At 36.7% G+C, this 23,186-nt stretch overlaps 1 protein-coding gene across 1 annotated transcript in view; it reads left to right on the top strand.

Moving 5' to 3' along the window:
* prkceb (protein kinase C, epsilon b) overlaps positions 1-23,186 on the top strand; it is a 105,486-nt gene that overhangs the window by 55,716 nt on the left and 26,584 nt on the right. The window contains exons 6-11 of the mRNA XM_065297320.2: positions 190-319; positions 404-546; positions 775-868; positions 1,019-1,233; positions 1,325-1,498; positions 22,549-22,703. Coding sequence (XP_065153392.1) covers positions 190-319; positions 404-546; positions 775-868; positions 1,019-1,233; positions 1,325-1,498; positions 22,549-22,703 — 911 coding nt within the window. The remainder of the gene's footprint in view (positions 1-189; positions 320-403; positions 547-774; positions 869-1,018; positions 1,234-1,324; positions 1,499-22,548; positions 22,704-23,186) is intronic.

Raw genomic sequence — 23,186 nt, 5'->3', positions numbered from 1 at the left:
CAGGGGTGCATGCATTTTGTCAATTTTTTGTCTTGCAGTATGTATTCCTAAAACGGTAAGATTACAATCATAATGTACCACACCTAGGTTTGTGTGTTTTTAGTACCGCAAAGTGCTGGATGTTGCAACTTTCCACCTTGTGATCTCAAGCACTAAAGCATCTTTGTAATCCTCTATCTCCCCCTGCAGGTGGGCTCACAGCGCTTCAGCGTCAACATGCCTCATAAGTTCAGTATTCACAACTACAAAGTCCTGACATTCTGTGATCACTGCGGTTCATTGCTGTGGGGTCTGCTGCGGCAAGGGCTTCAATGTAAAGGTGAGCGGTGCATTCTGGGAAATGTAGGCTATCGGTACCTATCAGTGCCACTGTTGAAAATGTCCTCTCTCCCTCCTTTCTCAGTTTGTAAGATGAATGTTCACAAACGTTGCCAAAGCAATGTAGCTCCTAACTGTGGAGTAGACGCCAGGGGCATCGCTAAGGTGCTGTCTGACCTTGGAGTCACTCCGGATAAACTCTCCGGCAGCGTACAGAGGAGAAAAAGGGTGAGTGGATGAATCATCTGTTATAATATACCACGGACACAGCAGGAATTATTGTCTGTTCTTGAGAAGTGAGCGTGTAGGAGTTAAAGGTCACAAACTTTTTCTTCCCTTCAGCTGTATTTCATGGACATACACTGATTCCTGATTACAGAATGGTTTTTTGAAGCAATAAATAGGATTTGATGAAAGATGACATACGGTTTTGTTTTCTTGTTTTTTTTTCTGCAGATCTCTCAGGGTCCAGAACCAAATCCCTTACCCATAACCCCACAGATAGAAGAAGATCGATCCAAATCGGCACCCAACTCACCGTGTGATCAAGGTAGGGGCAGTGAAAGTGATGTCTGGAGGGCATATTTGTATAAGATTAAACCATCAAAATATGAAGTGCATGGTATAAAATGGACAAACACAACTTGATTATTTGCTGAAAAGTAAACTACATAGCATCAATTTTTTTCTCTCTCCTTAGACTTAAAGGATCTGGAGAACATCAGGAAGACGCTGTCATTTGACCATCGAGGTGAAGAGCTGAAGACGGACCTGTGCTCCTCACTGAATGAGGAAATCTCGAATGAATCAGAGGAGAAGAGAGAGAACGGAGAACTGAGGACGGCCGAGGTCAAACGGATGAGTCTGAATGATTTCTCCTTCATCAAAGTGCTCGGGAAAGGAAGCTTCGGCAAGGTATAGCACTATGAAATCCAGACTCTCTTTTATATGTACACAAATACAATTGGTAAAGTCTGAATAGAGTTTGTCTCTATTTGTCGTGCAGGTGATGTTGGCTGAGTTAAGAGGTACAGATGAGGTTTTCGCAGTGAAGGTGTTGAAGAAAGACGTCATTCTGCAGGATGATGATGTGGACTGCACAATGACGGAGAAACGCATCCTAGCTCTGGCCAGAAAACACCCTTACCTGACCCAACTCTTCTGCTGCTTTCAGACCAAGGTAAGACCATAGAGGCTGACCTCTTTTGTTTTAGGACAAACATTAATGATAATAAGCAATATACGTATATATCTAAGTGCAGTCAACAAAATAATATTTGTTTGCTGAATGTTTATGCTTTTTTCATTCAGTAAACACAAAATAATGAATTGAACCCCTTCAACAAAAAAAATCTTTTTTCAAGTTACTTAATTATCTTTGTTGAAAGAACATTTTGGAGTTTTTTTTTACAGTGGGAAGGCAAAACTCTCTGCTTATTTTAAAACAGAGATGTTGTTGACTGCCACAAGGTGGAGCTGTGATATTATATTTGAGTTCTTTATGCGATGATTTCAAGCTACATCATTTGTCCAGTTTTGGAGCTCTTTGTCTGTAGAGAGGAAAATAATATAACCACAAAAACAAAAAAGGTCAGATCAAACTTATCACCAGAAAAGCAGCAGTATTTTTTCATTTAGTATTTTTGTTTGTTGTTTAAAGTGATTCACAAACAATCAAACAAACTGCTAAACCATATTGAATCTACTAAAATGCTGGAAATGACAATATTACAGTCTTACAGTACTGTAGATACTCTCAACTGTACATCTTTATTTGTATTTTTACTATTAGTTTATAAGTATTACTTTTACTTTATTAGTATGGGAGAGCAGGGCACAACCTAACACTTTTTGGCTCTATCATCAAAAAAATATTTTAAGTTATATCAATAATTTTTTCACACAATCAACACACATCTCTGCTACAAATGAACACTTAAAGTTTGTTTATGGGACCTACCGTTATCGTACAATTACACCGAAAGCGACAATAGTGCAAACGTTACAACTTACCCCATTTGTTACAAACAGAGGGTTTCTTGTAACACCTGCTAGAAAATGTAGTTTAAACACAAATAATTCAATAAAATTCTGTCTATATATTAGGTGGGTATTGTTTATATATCTGCCTATAATAGATAGATATCCACACATTCATTCATCCATGATCCTTCATCTAACCATCCTTGTATTAAGCATCAATGCATATAAATATATTTTTTTGAAAGACAAAATAATTGCCAGTTATTGTCCCTGATATTGGATTTATAGTTATGATATTGGTGAATAGTATTTACATTGTTCATTATCTGTTAATGAACTGTTACTTACCCCGCTGTGTAAAAATGCTTTCAATCCCAGCTATAAGTTACTAGGAGTTGCTGACATGTTTCGAAATGGTGTAATGTTTTACAGTGATTAAAATAATATATATACCCAACTCAGAAATCGAAAAAAAAACACAAGATGAAGAAATTTACTTTTATGCCTCCAAAACACTTTTTGTTCAATATCTTAACCAAAACACATTAAACTTTTCACAAATTTACAGGAGATCATTTTCTGACAGTAAGAGAAAAAAAAAACAAAAACACAGATTGCTTGGCCTTGTATAAACAGTAAAGTAGCTGCGTTACACTTAACCCCACGTTAGTTTGTGCCCCGCTCAGCCCTATATATTAGTGTGCACTTTATTAGTGTATATAAAATAAATGCCCGGGACTGATTAAGAATTAGGCTTTGCCTCCTGAAATCTTTGTTTATGGTTTCCAAAAAACTTTAAACCTGGAAATGGCATAAAAATGTCTCTAATTAAAGGGTTACTTCACTTTCATAACAAAATTTCCTGATAAAGTGAAAGTTTGACATGCTTGTCAAGTATGCCATGCATCTCAAAATGTGACCTCTGTATTTAACCCATAAACACACCGTGTAAGTCATGAACACCCACACAGCTGGAGCAGTGGGCAGCTTTTCTTGCAGCACCTCAGGAGCAATTAGGGTTAAGGTGCCCCGCTCAAGGGCAGCTCAGTCACTACCTGCCACCCGTGAGATTCAGACCTCCAATTCATGGTTCACAATTCCAACTTTAACCACTAGTCTACGACTACCCCTAACTTACTGACCCCCATGTCATCCAAGATGTTTATGTCTTTCTTTCTTTAGTTGAATAGAAATTAAGTTTTTTAAGGAAAACATTCCCAGATTTTTTTCCGTATACTGGACTTTAATGGACCCCAACTGTCTAAATTGCTTTTCAATTGGCTCTAACTGATCCCAACTCATAAGGGTCTTATTTAGAAAAATGATCATCATTTTCGACAAAAAAAGTACTTTTGAACCACAATTTTTGTCTTGCACTACCTTTGGAATGAGCGTCCGGGACTTAATGTTTTACTTAATCATGCCGAAAGGTCAAGCAATACCAGTAAACTCTGTTAGAGACCGAAGTTTCCTCTGAACTGTGCGGCGAGGACGCTGTTTTGCTGTAAACAATGGTCTGTTATGACTTTATATCCGCAGTCCGTATTTTTGTTTTTTTTCTGTGGCAAACGTTGAGAGTTGTGCAGTTTTTCTTAACCAAACAATGTTGTATTAGATGATTTCAAACCAAACTGTAGGGAAAAGAGTTGCGATCAGCATCTTCAAACAGTAATTTTATAACATAAGGCTTCACAGAGTGCAAAGGATGTGGGCAGATTGGTAAAAAGATAGTAAACTGTTTAAACAACTTTTTTAGAACTTTATGTGTGTTTGACTTCAAGCAGAAATTCCTGTAAACGGCGCGTGAGGTAAACGCATCATCCGGGTCAAAATATTATGATTGACCCGAAGCTGTCAGCACATTCTGATGACGTCCGTGCTCATAGCGGAAATCCTATTCTCTGTTCACACATAGAAAATTACTGGTAATCTTACAACTTCTCTTACTGGTAATTGGAGGACCCATTTAAGAGTATTTTTAAAAATGGTCTTGATCTTGACTGCAATTTACTAATACTGTGTGTGTGTGAAAGCAGTTAGTGAATGCATGGTATTTTTGCATTTTAAAATGTACATTAGCAATACCACCTGTAAAAATTATTGTTAAAATAATTGATGCTAAAATAATTGTTTGTAGGATTGTTATATTAAAGGGATAGTTCAGTGAAAAATTTAAATTACCCCGTGATTTACTCGCCCACAAGCCATCTGAGATATATATATTGTTTTTGCAAAGTTACTAGCCGATCAGAATTTTTAATGGCCACAATTTTGTTGTTGGTAAAATACATTTTATATTATTAAACGTGACTTTGGCATCCTAAAATGAGTAATTTTACTTGATTTAGCTAGATTAGATGCAGATTGACTTTTAAAAGCAGATTGACCACCCAAATGATGACAACACACTAGCCACTTTGGCATGTTGAACAGATTTTTTTGATGTTTCTTAAAAGTTATTAGAAATGATAAACAATGCGTAATGCGACACTGGGAAATTCCAACTCCGAATATACCAGTTAATGTATATTCGGAGTTGGAATTTCCCAGTGTCGCATTACGCATTGTTTATCATTTCTAATAACTTTTAAGAAACAACAAAAAAATCTGTTCAACATGCCAAAGTGGCTAGTGGCTGTCTTACCCGCCACAGCAGAAATCTACCTGCATTTGGCGAGTTGGTGGGTATTAATGTCAAGCACTGACTGTATAACGTAACATAATTGCAAAACCAGCTTATTATTAAATGCACATGCAGTACTTAAAGGGCCATTTTATCGATAGAAACATTCATCTTTATTGAAAGTGGGTCATATTTGTAGTCGAAATGTAACATAAATTTAGAATTTTGTGCCTATTTGACAGAGAAAAGACAGAACGTGACTTTATGGCACATTTGTATGAAAAACTACAACTCCCACAATGCACCACAATGCACAGCTCTGCAAGCCACTCCCATTAATCGGAACACTGCTCAGATATGCTATTGTGTACATAAATGCCACGTTAGTAAAATGAAGAAAATAGCCGCCACTGTGTCTGAGGGTGTTTTCACACATACACTGTTTAGGTCGGCCCAAATGACGTGACGCTCCGAGTACGGTTCGTTTGGGTCAGTGTGAACACATAAACGGCCGCTCCGAGACCGCTCTAAACAGGTCGTCTTGGAGCGGCTGTCGCCGAACTCTGGGGCGACCCACCTGTGGTGTGAACACTGCTGGACCTCGGGCCGAACCAAATACAGGAAGTTCTCCACGTGTTTGAGACACTGTGCTTCCGTCGTGACGTGAGCCGGGTGTTACATTGTGGGTTAACAACAAACAAGCCAATCCTGGTCCTTTGCAGAGATTCGCTGTCTCCTTTACATTTGAGCTGATGATTTTATAAATGCATAGCTGTCCTCCACACACAAATAGTGACATTACGGGCTTTTTAGCAAACGGCTCCGTGAGAAAGGCTTTTAATAGAACAGCTATGCAATTTCGCGTTAAAGCAAAGAAACTTGGCAAAGACGTGCATTGTTTATCTCCACATCTTGATAGCTGTGCTCTCCCCGTCAGGCTGGTTGTCGTGGAAACGTGGGGGTGGTCATGATGAGACGGTAAGAGCTGTCAGAGACCAATGACAGCGCTGACCGTTGCCACATGGTGTACCATGCGGCATTTCGAGTACAGCAAAAAAAAAAAAAAATGTGAACACGGACCGCACTAACTGAAAAATGATACAATGTATTTTGGTGCGCTCCGAGGCCGCACCACGGTGCGCACCAACATATGTGAAAACACTCTGACAGACACCAATCATGACTTACTTTTAAACATGATTTTACATTGTGTTACACACAATAACACTCTGGTCTGGTGTGTAGCAAAGTCTTATTCAAACAGTAACGTGCGGTTTCAGATCCGCAGCACAAATGTCTTTTCAACTACTTAAAAAAGGGTATGCATATTAAATGTTTATTTAGTTTTACCAATTTTCTTTTTGACTCTTGTTTACTGTAATTACATCTGTGTTATATCAGCCTCATTGCTTTCACAATATAGACATATAAAACACCGCTCAGATATGTTATTGTGTACAAAAATGCCACGTTATTATAAGAAAGAAAATAGAAACACTTACTTTAGTCAGACGTCCATTTATCCCTGCATCCTGCACACAAACGCGTTCACCGCACAATATCTCCACAGACACGCTGGCTCAGCTCTTGTGCTCGTATGCCGAAACACATCTTTGAACACCCTTGACAAAGATACAGCAGTTCCTTCTTTCAATAGCCTCTTTCACACAGTAATTCTGGTAAATTACCATGAATTTACCAGAATGAATTTACCAGTAAATACAAAAATGTGCTGTTCACACATGCAGTGACGTTTCGTCTTTTTACCAGTAAGACATCATTCACACATCAGTATCAAAATACCGGTAAACTCGGAGAGAAAGCGGAAGTTACCTGTGGCGCGCGGCCGGCGAGCTCCGTCCGTGTCGTATTTGTAAACGGCGGGTTATGACTTAATATCCACGGTCCGTATTTTGTTGTTTTCACATCTGTGGCAAGCGGTCGCGAAGTTGCTCGTGACCAAACAACATTGCGTTAGGCGGCGTCAAACGGAACCTGCGCGTTTGCACATTAGGCTTCACAGATGGTGTGCTAAGGACGTCGGCAATTCGGCAATTAGATGGTAAGCTGTTTTAAACCACTTTGGTGAAGAAATGTGGATGTTAACTTCAGGTGTGCTCGACTTTTAAGCAACATGTGTGTGGAAACGTCTGTAAACAGTCTGGGGGATACCGCGTCACCTGTATAAAAAACTTTCTGATTGGCCCGCCCGATCTGTCAGCGCGGTCTGACGTCATCTAAATGCCGGTAATGCTATATTTTTCGTTCACACACAGCGCTTACCGGCAAATTACCGTTAATCTTACAACCTGTCTTACTGGTAAATTGGGAGCACTGATTTACCGGAAAGGTTCTGTTCACACATGACATGTTAACTGCAATTTACCAGTAAATTACCAGTAAAGACTGTATGTGTGAAAGGGACTATTGATGCAAAATGATGATTTTTACATAATTGAAAGAAGGAAGTGCAACACTGAAATCTGTATTTCTCCCGTCTCAGGGGAAAATGAGTGTATGATGCACAACCATTTAGAAACATGACTGAGCTTAATGCAAATCGGTGAAGTGTCCCTTTAATAAGCAGTATATTAGGAGTTTATTGATGCAATATGTAGTTAATAGTGAATTTATGTCCCCCATACTAAACTGTTACAAAAAGTTATTTAACAGTAATGTAAGGCTGTTTTAAAGGTGCAGTATGTCGATTTTTAGCGGCATAGTGGTGAGATTGTGAATTGCAACCAACGGCTCAGTCCACAGCTCACCCCTCCCTTTCGAAACGCATAGGTACAGTAGCATCCACAGGACAAACAAGTCCGTTTAGGGCTACTGTAGAAACATGATGGCAACTTCAATGTAAGGAGACCCGCGGTGTATATGTAGATAACAACGTCTTTTTATAAGGTAATAAAAACTATACAGTTCATCATGTAAGGTAGTTATGTATTATATTGCATTTATGTCAAGAGATTCTTCTTAAATTACACAACTCACTTTTAGATGGAAAAAGTCAAGCTCCTTGATGTCATATTTCAAATTCTTATTCTGACAGTAAGTTTGCTAACTGTCAGAAAGCTGTACACATCAATCCCCATTTTCATGAGATCTTTATCATGTTCTTGATCTATTCTACACACACACTGCTACTGGATTAGCAGAACCTTGTCGCTGATGACATGCATATACAAACACACACGCACAGACTTTAGCTCTCTTTTGTGTTTGGCTCAGAACCCTAAATAAGTGCTCCCTGACACAGAAGGGAAAGCACCTGTTTGACAGGAACATTTCTCTTACGGTCTATTATAAGCCAACATCTGATAAACTCGCCCTCTGCATAAGGTCAACCTTTTTAATTCTCATTTAGTCTCTCTCGGTCTGCTGGTGTGATAATGCGTTCAAATTAAGAACAGCAGCAGCCTCAGCCAGAGCGAACTTCATGTGGACATCGTGTTTATTTTCCTCCACTAAAACCTGAACGCAGCCATCATGACGGCATCCTCCGTTCTAATTTATTTACTTCTGCAGTTTCTCCAAACAAGCAAAAAGGACATTGTGTCCTTACAGCAGCACAGACAAGTGGGAGGAGGTGAAGAAAAGGAGGGGCTCGGATGGGAAAGGGCACAGCCAGAGAGCTAGTTTAGGATGAAAGACCGTTAACAGGGTGGATGGAGGAGAGTTCAAAAAGCTCTTAAATGATGATAAGCAGCTATTTTACTGACAGTGACATTGTGGAAGGGTCACGGGTATTTCGTCACTTATATTTATAGGGAGAGCAGTAAGATGATAGGAAATGATGGAGGACGATGAGGAGGGTGGGCGATTGCCGGCCAACAGGAAATGTTTCTTCCACAACTTATAATTGAAAATTTTACTATAGTTTAATTAATTGGAATTTTAACATATCACCACAAACTCTTTAAAGGTCACCTAATATGAGAAATGTACTTTTATATGTTTTTTTTAAACATAATTGTAAGTCACCTGTGTGTCAAAATGATCTGCCCACTCCTTTTTATAAAATCCCCGTAAAAAGTCTCAGAGGACAAGCAGACAAGCCATTTTCTGAGAAAACTGATGTCACTTTGTGCAAGCCCCGCCCACAACGGTCCAAAGTTAGGTCATAATTTCTATTTTCAATCTTATTTACATAATTCATCACCCCACGTTCATTGTGAACAATGAAGTAAGGCTATGGTCTTATTAAAACTGTGTATGTTTTTGGTATAGATGGGTAGGGAATTGCAGCAGCTCGTTTGCATTTAAAGAGACACAAAAACTTCCAAAAATGGGCCTTTTCAATAAATTATCTATAGTGTATTTGGACCTGAAACTTCACAGGCACATTCTGGGGACACCTGAGACTAATATTACATATTGAAAAATTGCCATATTAGGTGACCTTTAAGAGTATTTTTTATATTAAAATAAAAAATATTTAGTATTGAACTGGGTCAACTCCTGAACTAGTTTATTTGTTTAATGGGTGTTTATATTAGGGAAGTAATAATCTCTTTTATGGTATATATATCAAAATAATCTGTATTTATGCTATTGTGTCTTGAATGCTTTTTGCATGTTTTATAATAGGCTGAGTTTTCTACATTTTTATTTAGTTTAATTATGTTATATTTGTTATTTGTATGGCCAGCTAATCTGTACGTTGTGATTGGCCTGAATACCTCTGACTTCAGCCGAAAACGTGACACTCCTTACCATGTTTGAAAGATCGGTTTCTAACAGTCCAAAGCGGGCAAATTATGTTAATGTCGGTCTTGTCTACATCACCAATGCCAGGAAGTAAACTGTTGTCCAAGTAAAGAGATTTACTTTGGAGACGATCACTCGCATCATCGTTTACTTTGGGGTTTGTACCTTTTGCATATTGTTAACATGTACTACTAATACACACTTACACAACAAAGTAAATGTAAAATCGTGAATCGGACAATAAATGGCAGTTATATTGTTTTGCTAAATATATTATTTCTAGCTAGACAGGTTGTCTGGGTGCAAAAATCTTTAAAGGTGGTAGGAAAAAAGATTGAGTATGTACTTCAATTTATGCATATTAGTTTCTCTATGTTTTGTTTGTGTTTGGACGGTTTCTAAATGAAACATGCTGAATTTTGGTGAAGTGAGGCTCCAGAGCAAAGTCTTGCAGACTGCCTGAAGAGCTGATCTGGAGACAGGGCAAAGGATCTGAAATACATCTAAGAAGAGTTAGAACACTGAAATCTCAAAAGCATGGATGATGGAGGCAGAGAAATCAAAAATCAAGCTGACAAAGCTTATCAAAACTACAGCTACAAAAGGACAAGACCTGTATAACCAGTCAATAAAACAACACACAACAAGACAACAAGACAATGACCAAGAACATGCAACCAATGAATATGAAAACCACAGACAAACCAGCTACCAACCGAAACAACCTGCAAAGGATGAAATCTGATAAAAAAGCAACCAAAAAAACAAGACTCTCAAAAGGCAAAAATTAAAGCCATGACACGAGACACATCATGAAGACCAGAATAACAGACTAATTTCATTCTAGTAGTATAAATAAATCCATATGAATACCTTTGAAATAATGTTATCAAAAAATAATTAATAATTCAACAAAATAAATACAAATAATAATTTATACAAATATATAGTGTCATTTTGTAGTGTCTTTTTTTAATTAAGTAAAAAGTATCTCTCTGATCCAGATGGATCCATCAGCCTCTTCTTCCTCACAAAAACTGGGACAGTTGAGTTTCACCCACAAGCACCGCTTGATCCTTAGACCCAAACCCAGGCATCCACAGCATGGGATCCACTTTTCAAAAATCACACTCAAATACAGTTAAGGAATAAGACATATTAACTTATTGAAAAAAAGTAAAAAGTGAATTTGGTGCGACCTCTGCAGGAAAGGGTGTAGCCTTTAAGCCATGTTTAGAAACAGAATTATTGGCAGATGTATCTTTAATATTGCGAACAGGAGCTTGCCTGTTTTGCTGTTGTGTTTATTTTGTACCAGAAAGAGGTGATTGCCATTAGCCTTACATAATGTGTCTCTGATCTTTATCAGACCTGATCTCTATTCCATATGCGGTTTGTTTTGTTTTCAGTTCTCTCTCAAACACACACACACACAGCATTGGCCTATTTGGATCAGACATTTTACAGACCAGATGTGCTATGCCATTTTTCTTTTAAACTTACCATACAACTAACGCAGCTACATCTAAGTTAGAAAAGACACAAACTTTCCAGAAAATGGAAAGGTTTGTCAGTAATTTAAATTCGATGTTTCTCACAGATGAAATAAACATTTGACATACGTCCCAGATTTGTTTTTGGACACAGATTATACGCTTTTGCTCTCCAGCATTTTAATCTGATCTTGAAGTTAATGAATGCAGGTGTGTGTTCCCTTTCCATCTCTTCTCTTGCTTTCTCTCCTCTCATCGGTTCTTTGTTGCCTCACGAGTAGCATGGCAGGTTGACCTCTTGTTGACATGCTCGCTCCATTTCATGTTCCCTCAATGCCTAATTTGCTATCAGGCACTGCAAGGACGCCCTTGCCTAGACTTGCTCTCCCTCCACACAGGCTCAGCATCGGAGGTGCTGTGGTCCTACACTGAGCTCGTGTACACACTAACATTAATAACAACATGGGCCAGATTTACTAACATCTTGCGCCAGCGCAAACCATCATTTTGTTTTTAAATAACTATTTACTGAAGACGCGCAGTGGATCATTAGCCCTGAAAAGTTGAGGTCTAGTTATTTTTGCGACTGACCTTATTGCATATGCATTTATAAGAGTTTCCTGTTCAGACACAAAATTTTTGGAACTAGGATAGTATTTAAATGTTTTCACGTGTGGTATTACTGGAAAAAAGCATGTCTAAAATTATTTTTAGCAATTATTGTTCTTTTATTGCAAAAACTGTTCTTAGTAGATTTTGTTGGTCATTATGGAAATCACTTTTTTAGTAAATAACCCGCAGATATTCCCACTCCCATCGGCGCTTCTTTGGAATTGCGCTCTCACGCTATTTGCCCTGTTTAGTAAATCTGTCCTTAATTACACACAAACAGAGTAATACTTTGCTTGCTATAGTAATAACAGTAAATTATGCATAATTACATGCAACTAAACCAAACCTATACTAACTCTTTATTTTAAACAGAAAGTTCTTTGCATGTTAAAAATTCTTTATGGAAATGGTTATTTTAGGGATGGGGTCTTAAACTGGCTTGGGGACATTTCTGAGAGCTATTTCAACATTAAAAAGCACTAAATCTAAATGTACTGTATAAATTATATACATTATTAAACAATTGTGAAAAGCGCTATATAAATAAAATTTTATAGAATTTTTTAATATATTTTATAACAGTAAGTAAATATTTTCTTAACCTTATCTTAACCTCCTAAGACCTGGATAACATCACTTTTTTGTTGTTGTTTGCACCATACTTAATTCTGTGTAACTTGAACCTGTTGTACACAAACATGGAGAATAACACTGCTTCATGTTCAAAGAAAAATATTTGGTTATTATATTTATTGGTTCTTCTTAACCCCAAAATAGCTGATAGGAATCTGAAAAAAAGACAAAACAAAGCTTGGGTCTTAGAAGGTTAAATAACTTTTTCTATTAAAACCTTGCACTAAACTAACAAATTCAATTCTTAAATAAATTTACGGCTCATCAAAGGGGCGCAATTTCAAAATATGTGTTCGGAGTGTCATGTTGTTGCTCGTGTTTTCAAAATATGTGTGTGTTTGTGTCATGTAAACCATCACATGTTTTGTCAAAATAAGTCCCTGCTGCACACCCGTCAAAACCCTTTATGATAAAAGAGACGCTCACGTTCACAAAATACACGCAAGTCACTCCCTTAACAGTAACCTCTGATTATGCATGAGATTATGTGAGTATCTGGCAAACGCGAGCGTCTTTTTTATCATAAACCCTTTAGATGCGTCTGCAGCAGGCACTTATTTTGACAAGACACGTGATGCACACAGGTTCACTTGACGCACCGAACACATATTTTGAAATTACGAACCACACACATTGCGGGCTACATACATGTTGTGACAAGCATCGAGCGCCCTCGAAAAAAGAAGTCACCGGCCACCAATGACATTTTTGAACTATTATAATTGATGTTATTATAACTATTAAATATTGAATTTGATTCCATTTCTGTTATTCCATGGTTTTATGATTTTCTATTATAGTATGTGGAAAAAAGTGAAAGTGACCCTAAAACCTTTGAATGGGTAGTCAATGTTACATAAGTTAGTTGGGCAGAAAAATATTATATTATATTATATTATATTAATAATACAGATAAAATAATTTGTAGTTACTACAGTATGGTTCAGTTTCCCTGTAAGTGGAACCGATATACTGTACACCATTGAGACAGTAATGGCGGCCTCCATGGGTTAAAATCAGTATTACTTACTTATTTAATTTTTTTATAGGATGTGTGTGTGCTTCATTATTGGTTGCATCCATTCTTCAAAAACAGGAAATCCCAAATATAGACTAAACAATAAATAAACCTTTTTAAACAGAGTCAGGATGGTAATCTTCTCCATCACAGCTTTGAAAGTCACATTGAGTAATATCATCTGCCAAAGGCATGTTAATTGCAATGTCTCATGTTTGAGTCACAGGCATGACAGACATTAGCAGAAATGCTCTTCCTAGAAAGTGGACTCTTGATGAACCAAAGTTTCATCACGGTTTCAGACGCCAATCAGCTACGGGATCAGACTAGAGCTCTTATCCACCTAATTACAGCTGAGCAATGTAAATAACATTATACAAGCAGCTCAAGTGCCTATGGAAACTTATGGGGATGAAAACTTTCAGGCAGTGAAAGAATTTTAGGATTGTACAAAATTAAATGTTTTTTTTTTCTTTTCCTTTCGCTCCTTCAGATGATGTTCTCAACGTTTTCCTGCTCAGTTCCAGTTGGGTTAATTTACATTTCTTAATCAAGGTCATGAATTGGCATTTCTTTCTTTTTTTGGCTCATCTCTGCTGTTTGGCAGCTGGTTGTCTTGGCTGGGCTCCCTAACATTTTTCTTGCTGCCCCATTAATCGCAGTCAGATTGCGGTCGCTGGCATTGCGACATCTGTGTACACACACAGCCTTACTTGTCTGGATGCTACAGAGAATGAAAAAGACAGAGCAAAAACCATAAGCATGCTTTACTGATACATGTTTTGACTTAACGCCTTTAATTCAAAGCACATAATTGACTCAAGATAAAGGATCAAATCCACCTTTAGTTTGTTTAACAAAATGCTTATGAATGATAAATGGACTTTAGACATTTTAGTTCTTTTTTATTTATTTTGTTCAGTAATAATAAGTTTGTTGCAGATGGCTAGCTTAAAAATGATTGGATAAGTCTGATAAAGGATTGATAAAGGAAAAGATTTTATGCAGGAAGAGAGAGATTTGTTTGATTTGTCTGTCACATCATCAGTGGATTTATATAGTGATGAAAGAAGAGAGGTTGTTGTATGACAGCTGCTTTTTAAACAATTTTGCTCCAAGCGGGCACTGGAAATGATGTTTGCCTTCTGGTGAAAAAGCTTTTTTAAGAATACTCTTGAATTTTATAAAGAAAATGTTTTATGAGTTGCTACAACTTATAAAATAAAGTTGATATATTTCAACAACGTATACGTTTTTTCATAGTTTGGCTGGTCCTGCGACTTATAGTCAGGTGCGACTTGTAAGTCAGTACGAATTAATTTTGACATATATATGAACCAAAAGACAACATTACCATCTATAGCTGCGAGAGTCCACTATATGCTTCTGTATTTATGTAATTCAATTAATTCACTGATGTGGAATGACGAGGCTGCAAACTTGTATACCAGTATAACTAACTTATAATGGAAAGTACCTGGTTCTCAAAATGTGCCAAAAAGTTTGGCTAACTATTATTTTTGTGTTCATTCAACATCTATCATAGATTTAAGTTAACAGTAAATATTTGTTTAAGTTTTTACAACTACAATAAAGTTTAAATGCTCTATTTTAACGATCTAAGCGCATTGTCTAAAGCGCAGAGCGCCACGTCTAAATGGGCGTGTCCGAATCCACTTTTGCTAATTTAAAAAAAAAACCGCCCACCCGTCAATCAGCGGAAGATGCTAGAACTTGCAAACATCATATCACGCGAGAGAGCTTTGTTTAATTTCAAAACTCGACAACGGTACGAAAGAAGAAGTGTGTTTTTGGATGTAAGGCGAAGAAAGCCAGCCTTATAAAAACTTGGATATAGTTTATTATCCCGGGTAGCAGCGGAGTTTTGCGTGTGTGTTTGATGCGCTGTATTTCAGTCCCAACCGGGTCATGAGTTACATGCGGTAAGTAAGACTTCTGTCTTACGTTGGAAATAGGTGCGTTCTTATTATATAAATGACACGAACATGTAGTGAATCAAAAGTTAAACAGAGTTGTATAGTGTTGCATGACTCGTACTCGCTCCTCCCGCGGTATAACTCCTCCTTCTTTTTTTCGTACATTATCGGAAAGATTCGGTAAAGCTAATCTTTCTTTTATAAATCTGATTAAACTGAAGACTCTTCGGATATATAAAGGATGTCATACTACTCTATGAGGCGGTTTCCCGGACAGGGATTAGCTTAATCCAGGACTAGGCCTTAGTTTAATTAGGAAATATAACTAGTTTTAACAAACACGCCTTACTTAAAACATTGCCTGTGTGCATTTTGAGGCAACACAAAGGGCACTGGTGTATTTTAAGATATGTCAGTGCAAGTTGTTTTCAGTTTGGACAGCTCTTAAAAATGTTTTAGTCTAGGACTAATCTAATCCCTGTCCGGGAAACCGCCCCTATAGGTACTCCAGATTAACATCAGAAATGCAGAAACAGCATGTGTTACGTGAGCTTTAAGCAATATTTTATGTGGTTTTTAGTAAAGAAAAAGACTCAGTAGTGTTAAACATTTATTTATGTTGGAGATTTAGAAGATTTAGAATGTTTATTTTTGTGCTATACCAAGTGTAGTGCCTGTGCTTAGGCTGTAGGTCAATAATGTTTTCTTTTATCATGTAAACAAAACTTTTGTTAAAGTCAGCACTGAGCTCAGTCTCAACACACGTTCACTGGTATTAAATATTCATGAGTCACATGATTTGTTTCTGTGATTTGAGAAGGTGCCACAAAATATTTAAGTAACATTACTACTACAATTAAAGTTACACAAAGTATATAATTTAATTTATATGAGACTAAAATTTTTATTGAAGTTGTCAGTACTCAAAACTTTTAAGTTTGCAAACTTAAGAAAATAGCGGCAATCAGTTGCCTCAATTTTTTGAGTTAGTAGAGCTTATCCGGGATAAAAAGTGTATGTTTTTATTTTGTCTTCATGGGGCATTTTTGATTGATGCAACTCCAGAGCGACTTATAAATATCTTTTAATAAGTTATATCAACTCATCTCAAGATAAATAATATAAAGTTAAAATTAAATAGTTGATTAAACTAAAAAAAATAAGGCATGCAGCAAAAAAAAAAAAAAATGTTACAGTATATGGCATACAGTACCATAACATGCAGTCCATCTGGATTTAATAACAATTAGCCTAGGCTTTTTGGTTTGTTGGTTCAACTTAAAAAAGTAAGTTAGCTGGTGAGTTAATTCAACTATTAGTCGACAACAATTTTTACACAACTTTTTTAGTCAACTAATATTTTTTAAGTTAAATTCTCAAAATATGACAACCAGGTTACTTTTTTTTTAAGTTGAACCAACAAATCGTTTTATACATTGTAGCTTATTAATACTTCATAAACAGTATAAGTCTGCCTTACTGGAAACAACTTATCATGTTGCTAGTCCAACTGAACATATTTCGGGTCACCTACTGCATTTTTGCTTGGGTACAGATTGACACACTGTAAAAATCGAAAAGTTGGATCAACTTAATAAATTACTTAAATGGTACGATATTTTTTCAACTAAAATTTTTTAACAAATTTACTTTTTACAGTGCATGTAATTGTCTAGAGCCTTTCCCCCCAAAAAAATGTACAGTAAATGTGCATTTGTTGTCACAGTTGTAAAGTATCAGGCTGCGTAACTGTAGGTACACCCAAAAATCTCATTCTATCAAAAATTGTAGTGTACTGTATGAGGTGTAGTGTAGTGATCCATGTTGTCCCAGCATTCATATGTTTTCAACACTCTTCTCTACTCTCGGCTTAATGTACTCTTTTCTCTATATAAACATTTCTCACAGAACTGTGTGTTCTCAAACACAGCTTTTTATATTTAACATAGTGACACGCTCATACTTGAAAAATCACATAAAGGCCAATTAAGAGCATTATGTATGATAGAGAGAGAGAGAGAGAGAGAGAGAGAGAGAGAGAGAGAGAGAGAGAGAGAGAGAGAGAGAGAGAGAGAGAGAGAGACATTATAAATAACTTGGATGATAAATCGGTCAAATTCTTGGAAAGAAAATAGCATCGGTTCTGAGTCATTGCTCCCACACAGCATTGTTTGTTTAAATGTACACAACACAAACACACATTAAATGCAAACGTTATACATCACTGAAGTGTTTTCAGTGATGAATGATCCAAACCGTGTGCCAGAAATATACATGAATGTACTTTTAAAAGACATCATATGTATGCATCACTGCTCTATCTCTCAGTATATCACACAAACAGGTTCATGTGTGTTTGTTTAGTGTGAGGCGTCGAGTGATTGTGCTGTACGTGCACATCTGTCCTCCTGTATGTACTGTACAGTATATAGGAGGTACAGTATTGTACTGTATGTCTGTGTTGAATTGAATGCAATTGTTACGCTCAAGAATATTGTGTTTTGATTTTGCTATTGTCAAACAGTTTGTCGTCTTGTTTGTTCAGTGACTGTGTGCAGGTGTGCATTTGCATTTGTGTTGTAGTGTTATTATGAATTAATCTCAACCGAGAAATGAAATGTGTGTTTGTAGCACAGCAGCATTTAATGTTCCTGTAGCTTAATTTGTGGAACATTGCATAAGGGGAACACAACGGTTGTGGGTTCAACTCGCAGGGAACACACATACTGATAAAATGTATCGCTTAAACGCACTGTAAGCAGCTGTGGATAAAAGTGTCTACCAAATGCATAAACTTTAGATGCCAGTATCTGCGATTTTATATGTTTGGATACATTTGACATAAAAAGCTGACAAAACAAGCAACATGCACTGTCAGAAAAAAATACAAAACTGTGCCTTTTCTCTCACTGCATGGGTATACAAGACATTGAAATGTTGTGCCTTTTGGGGTACATTATTTTACCCTAAGGACCTATTGTGTACCTTAATAAACAATTTTGTACCAGTTAAATTTTATTTAACTGTACCTTAAGGTGCACAATAGATCCTTAAGGTACAATAATGTACCCCAAAAAATTGTATTATGTTTAGTCCACCTGTAACGGTACAAAACGGAGACTTAGGGTTCCACCCCAGCAAAAGAAAAGGTAAAGTTTTGTATCTTTTTGTACTTTTTTCTGTCCTTTTCCCTGCCTTCATATAAATGTGTTGACTAAGCGTTTTGCTAAAATGAATGTTATTTTTAAATGCATAAAATGCGCATAAAATCATGGTGATGGAAACATGGCTACAGTTGGAAATTTTTCGCTTTGTACTTAGGATAAGCATTCTTGATTAATATCCAGGAATATCCAGGCTGGGGTGTGTTAATCTCACGATAGGGAACAGTAATTACAACAGGAAGAAAAATTATTACCAACTTCAACTGATGTACTCACTTTGTCACTTTAGGTTACAAAACTTTCCTTAAAGTCGCAATGAAATTGTAATGAAAAACTATATATATATTTTTAATATTGTGGTATTATTAACAAATGACTTCTCTGTGAGCTTCGTTATTTTTTTAAAATTCGTGTGTGCTCATAATCTTTAATCAAAAATGCAAATCTCCTCCCCTCCTAAAAACGATCTCTCTTCACTTCCGGTCAAAAGTATGGCAGGTGGGCGGGGTCCGGGAGAAGATCGCAGCGATTAGCAATTAGCAACATGACCCAACTTCAAACGATCCAATCAGATCTCGATGGACAAATTCAAATCCAGCCCTGCCTTATTTCATCTCAAAAGCCATTTCATTCGGATATACGTCACTACGGGGAAAATAAGGGAATCGCTACTTCCGTTTCATGGCGACTTTAAAGGGGCAGTACGTAAGATTTTAAGTATTTTATTAATCAAAATCAATGTCTTTATTCATAAATATGTCCTTGTTGGTGTCAAATGACCTCTGCCAGTGATCTGACTTTTCTTTGTAAGCTTAGAATTTCTTCTCTTTACTTACATTGAAGTCCAAGGAGACTTCCATGTCGTTCCGCCATATTGATAAACTATAATAGGAGAGAGGGACAAAAAGCACTAGCCTACCAACGCGTTTTCATTCAGAACACGTGAACCAGATGCAACGGACAAGAAGATCAGCGATTACATAACGGCTACCGTAGTTGCAACACGCATTTGGAAAGGGGAGGAGCTAGTAAGCACTGTTTGTTTGAATGCAAAATACAATTCCACCACTAGATGGGGGTAGATCCTACTGATTGCCCCTTTAAGAAATGTAGGAAAAACTACTTATTAAATATAGTTCACATTTGTTTGTTTGTATGTATGTTTTATGTAAGGTGTGCATTCATTCATACTCTACAGGTATGTAATGAAGCCCAGATGATGTATTTTGTACAACAGCTTGTTGGGTCTTGGTGGTTATCTGTCGATCAGGTCTTTTCTCTTGCATGGCGCGGGGACGCCAGTATCTGTACATTTCTAATTAGAGTCAGGAAATGTTTATTGGCATTTGATTGGGTGGGCCTTTGCTGTGACTCTGGGCACATTTTAAACAAACTATTTCAGCATCCTGTTTAAATTCGCTTTCATTGCAAAGGGACAAGGCGAGGCAGACTGCCTTACAATTACATGAGATATTATACCTCTTTCAAATTCATCATGTCAAATCACCATTTTTCATGTCACCAAATGATGCAGTTGCATTGGACCTGTACATGTTTTAGCCAAATATATTATTTCTTCTCCACATATAGAATAATGAAATGTTAATTGCCAGTATCCTCCACACCCACAAAAGGACTATATTTAAAATGAAGGTTTGATGTCCCTACTGACACTAAATGGAAAGGCAAAAATAACTATCGTTTTTCAAAAGTGTTTGTTTGTCAAACACTTCCATGTCATCCATGGTTTGAACAGACAGATAGTCCTGACCCGAATTTATGCCACTGGTGGAGCCAGTTTTTGGATAATCACTAAAAACCGGGAAAAACGTCATATTGCAATATTTTTTTTATTTGTTTGCTTTGCTTTTATTTTGCAAATAATATTGTTTTTTTATTTTGGGCTTGGGTAAGGGTTGTTAATATAAATATAATATTATTTTTCTGTCAAATAGAAAGATGGCCATGTAACACTAAATTCAATTTTGGGGCAATGAAAATTAGTTTTTGCTTGGTCTGAACTTTAAATACAGTTATGTATGGAAAAATTGCCGCACATGATACGCTTGAGGTACTGTTGCAAACAGGTTCTTCTTGGTTACCAACATGCAGCTGTTGAAACAATGACGGTGTTTGATCACAGTGATTCGTAAAACAGTGCAGAATATTTGTATGTCTGCTGAGTAGGGCATGAGTCACATAGCTGGACCTACAGTATGTGTGGGTACGATATATATCTTGATTCTATGCAACGATGTGCATGACCCACTAAAGATAATGCATTATGTTCTATTCTGCGGAACAGGGCAACGGGTTCATGTTTTCTAAGAACGCCTGCGTGCTTCTCTCTGATCTATAATCAGCAGGCATATGTTGTCTGCCACTGATTTTTGACTTCCATTTACGCTCTAAAAAATGCTGGGTTAATTTCAACCCACCGTTGGGTCAAAAAGGGGCGAACCTAGCTGTTGTGTTAAATTAAACCCCCGAAAATTTTTATATTTCACCCAACATAGGGTTAAAACAACTCATCATTTTGGGTTGAAACAACCCAGCATAGACTAAATTACAACCCAATGGGTGGGTTCATCCCTTTTTGACTCAACGCTGGTTGAAAATAGCCCAACATTTTGTTCTTTGTGAGATAGCATTTCTTATGAAAATATCTCTTTGAATACTGTATGATTGAGATTTATATTTCATGTCTTTACCCCTTGCATAGATGCAGATCTCTAAATATGTATTTACAGAATATTTTTATAAAGTGTAATTTAATTTAATTTAATAATTTACGTGTTGTGCTATTGTATTTAGATGTCTACACTAGAAGCTTCAAATGCCCCCCAAAATTGTGTGCAAGCAATTAAATCAAACAAAATTAAAAAAGTTTTGTTCTGTACTGAAAATCCCAGTATTTCTTCGTCGCTTATAAGCTGTTCAAATTCTGACTTATATTAGACATAAAAAAAATGAATCAGTCAAAAAAGTCAGTCAAGTTAGAGATATAAATCTGTGTATCAACTTGCTGAATCAGTCAGAGCAGTTTTTTGACTTACTGAACTTCAAGTCATTACTCAAGAACGTGTCAAACATTGCAAAAACTTTTACTTTGCTGTGTCTACTTAAGTCACACCTGTCAACCCTCCCGTTTTTCCAGGGATTCTCCCGTATTCATCATTTTTTCCCGCCATCATCCCATTTAAATTATTTCATGTATTTCTCCTGTATTTTAGTCTTTCTAAAAAATCCCACTTGGCGTATTTGATGTTCGCATTCACCTATGGTAAAGCAGGCTTCAGTATATCTGTTTATGTGCGGGCTGTGCATTTTTTTTTACTTTGGATGTAGTAAAACACTGCTTCTTGTGCTTAATTGCTTAATTCAGAAGGAAAATAAGTAGTTTTTAGACAAAATATCAAATCTAATAGAATTTGTGATTAAGACAAGCAAAAAAAATCTGTCAGCGCTATGAAAATTGTACATAAATATTTCTTAAATCAAGTGTTTAAGAAAAAGTTAACTTACGGTATTTCAAATATTTTTCTTACCCCATTGGCAGTTTTTTATTTGCTTGTTTTAAGCACAAATTCACTTAAATTTGATTTTTGATCAAAAAATCATTTTGATTTTTTTGTCTAAAAACGACTAATTTTTCTCATCAAAAAAATAAATAGTTATTGAAGAATTGTATGATATTTGTAATGAAAACAAGACAACAATACTAAATAAGAAAGTATTTTTTGCAGTGTACCCTTGCATATATTCCTTTGCATAGTAATGTAAATTTCCCTTATTTTCAAATCCCAATATTAACAGCTATGACTTAAGTCTCTAGTTGTGCTATTACAAATTTATCTTTACATTTAAGCAACTTCACATGCATTCAAGCTATACATGTTTATCAATCCATGTGTTCCTTGGGATCAAACCCATGATCTTTTGCATTGCTAACACAATGCTCCACCAACTGAGCTACACAAACCCTAAATGCATAGTTGTTAATGTGTATGTTAATAATAGCTTATTGACAAATCTGCACTTTATTTGTCTTCAGGATCGTTTATTCTTTGTCATGGAATATGTCAACGGCGGAGACCTGATGTTCCAGATCCAGCGTTCCCGGAAGTTCGATGAAGCTCGTTCACGGTTTTACGCTGCAGAGGTGACGTCAGCTCTCATGTTCCTGCACCATAACGGAGTCATTTACAGGTAATGGATTGTAGGACAATTGGCCATTATAAAGGCTGGGTCAAAGAACATTCAGACAGTGCTATTACAAACTTTAAGTTATGTTTTCTCCTCTTATTCTGTTTTTCACAGCATCATTGTTAAATAATATCAGATATAGCAAAAAATGCAGGGTCAAGAGCTCAGCCAAAATACCATTGTAGCACGCAGAAGATACAATTCAGCGCTGGTCAGATTTCAACATGATCACTTTTGGACACAAAGTTGACTACGTGTTCCAAGTCTTTTTTCTATTTTAATCCAGCAGCCAGATCATTTATTATCTCAGTCGGCTGTCACGCAACCCTACACAAATTAGGCCTTAAGAAAGTCAAATGGAGTTTGTATTACACAAACTGAGTTTTGTATTTTGCCCAGAGACAGGAGCACTTGTCTGCCTTGTTTACCTCAGGTTGTTTACTTTGATGAGCTATGTGCAATGATTTATGCGTTCCCAGACAGTTT

Source organism: Paramisgurnus dabryanus, chromosome 20 (genome assembly GCF_030506205.2).
Source record: "Paramisgurnus dabryanus chromosome 20, PD_genome_1.1, whole genome shotgun sequence".
Classification (NCBI taxonomy): domain Eukaryota; kingdom Metazoa; phylum Chordata; class Actinopteri; order Cypriniformes; family Cobitidae; genus Paramisgurnus; species Paramisgurnus dabryanus.
Note: the sequence above shows the minus strand (reverse complement) of the source record. Positions and strands in the feature narration are given on the sequence as shown.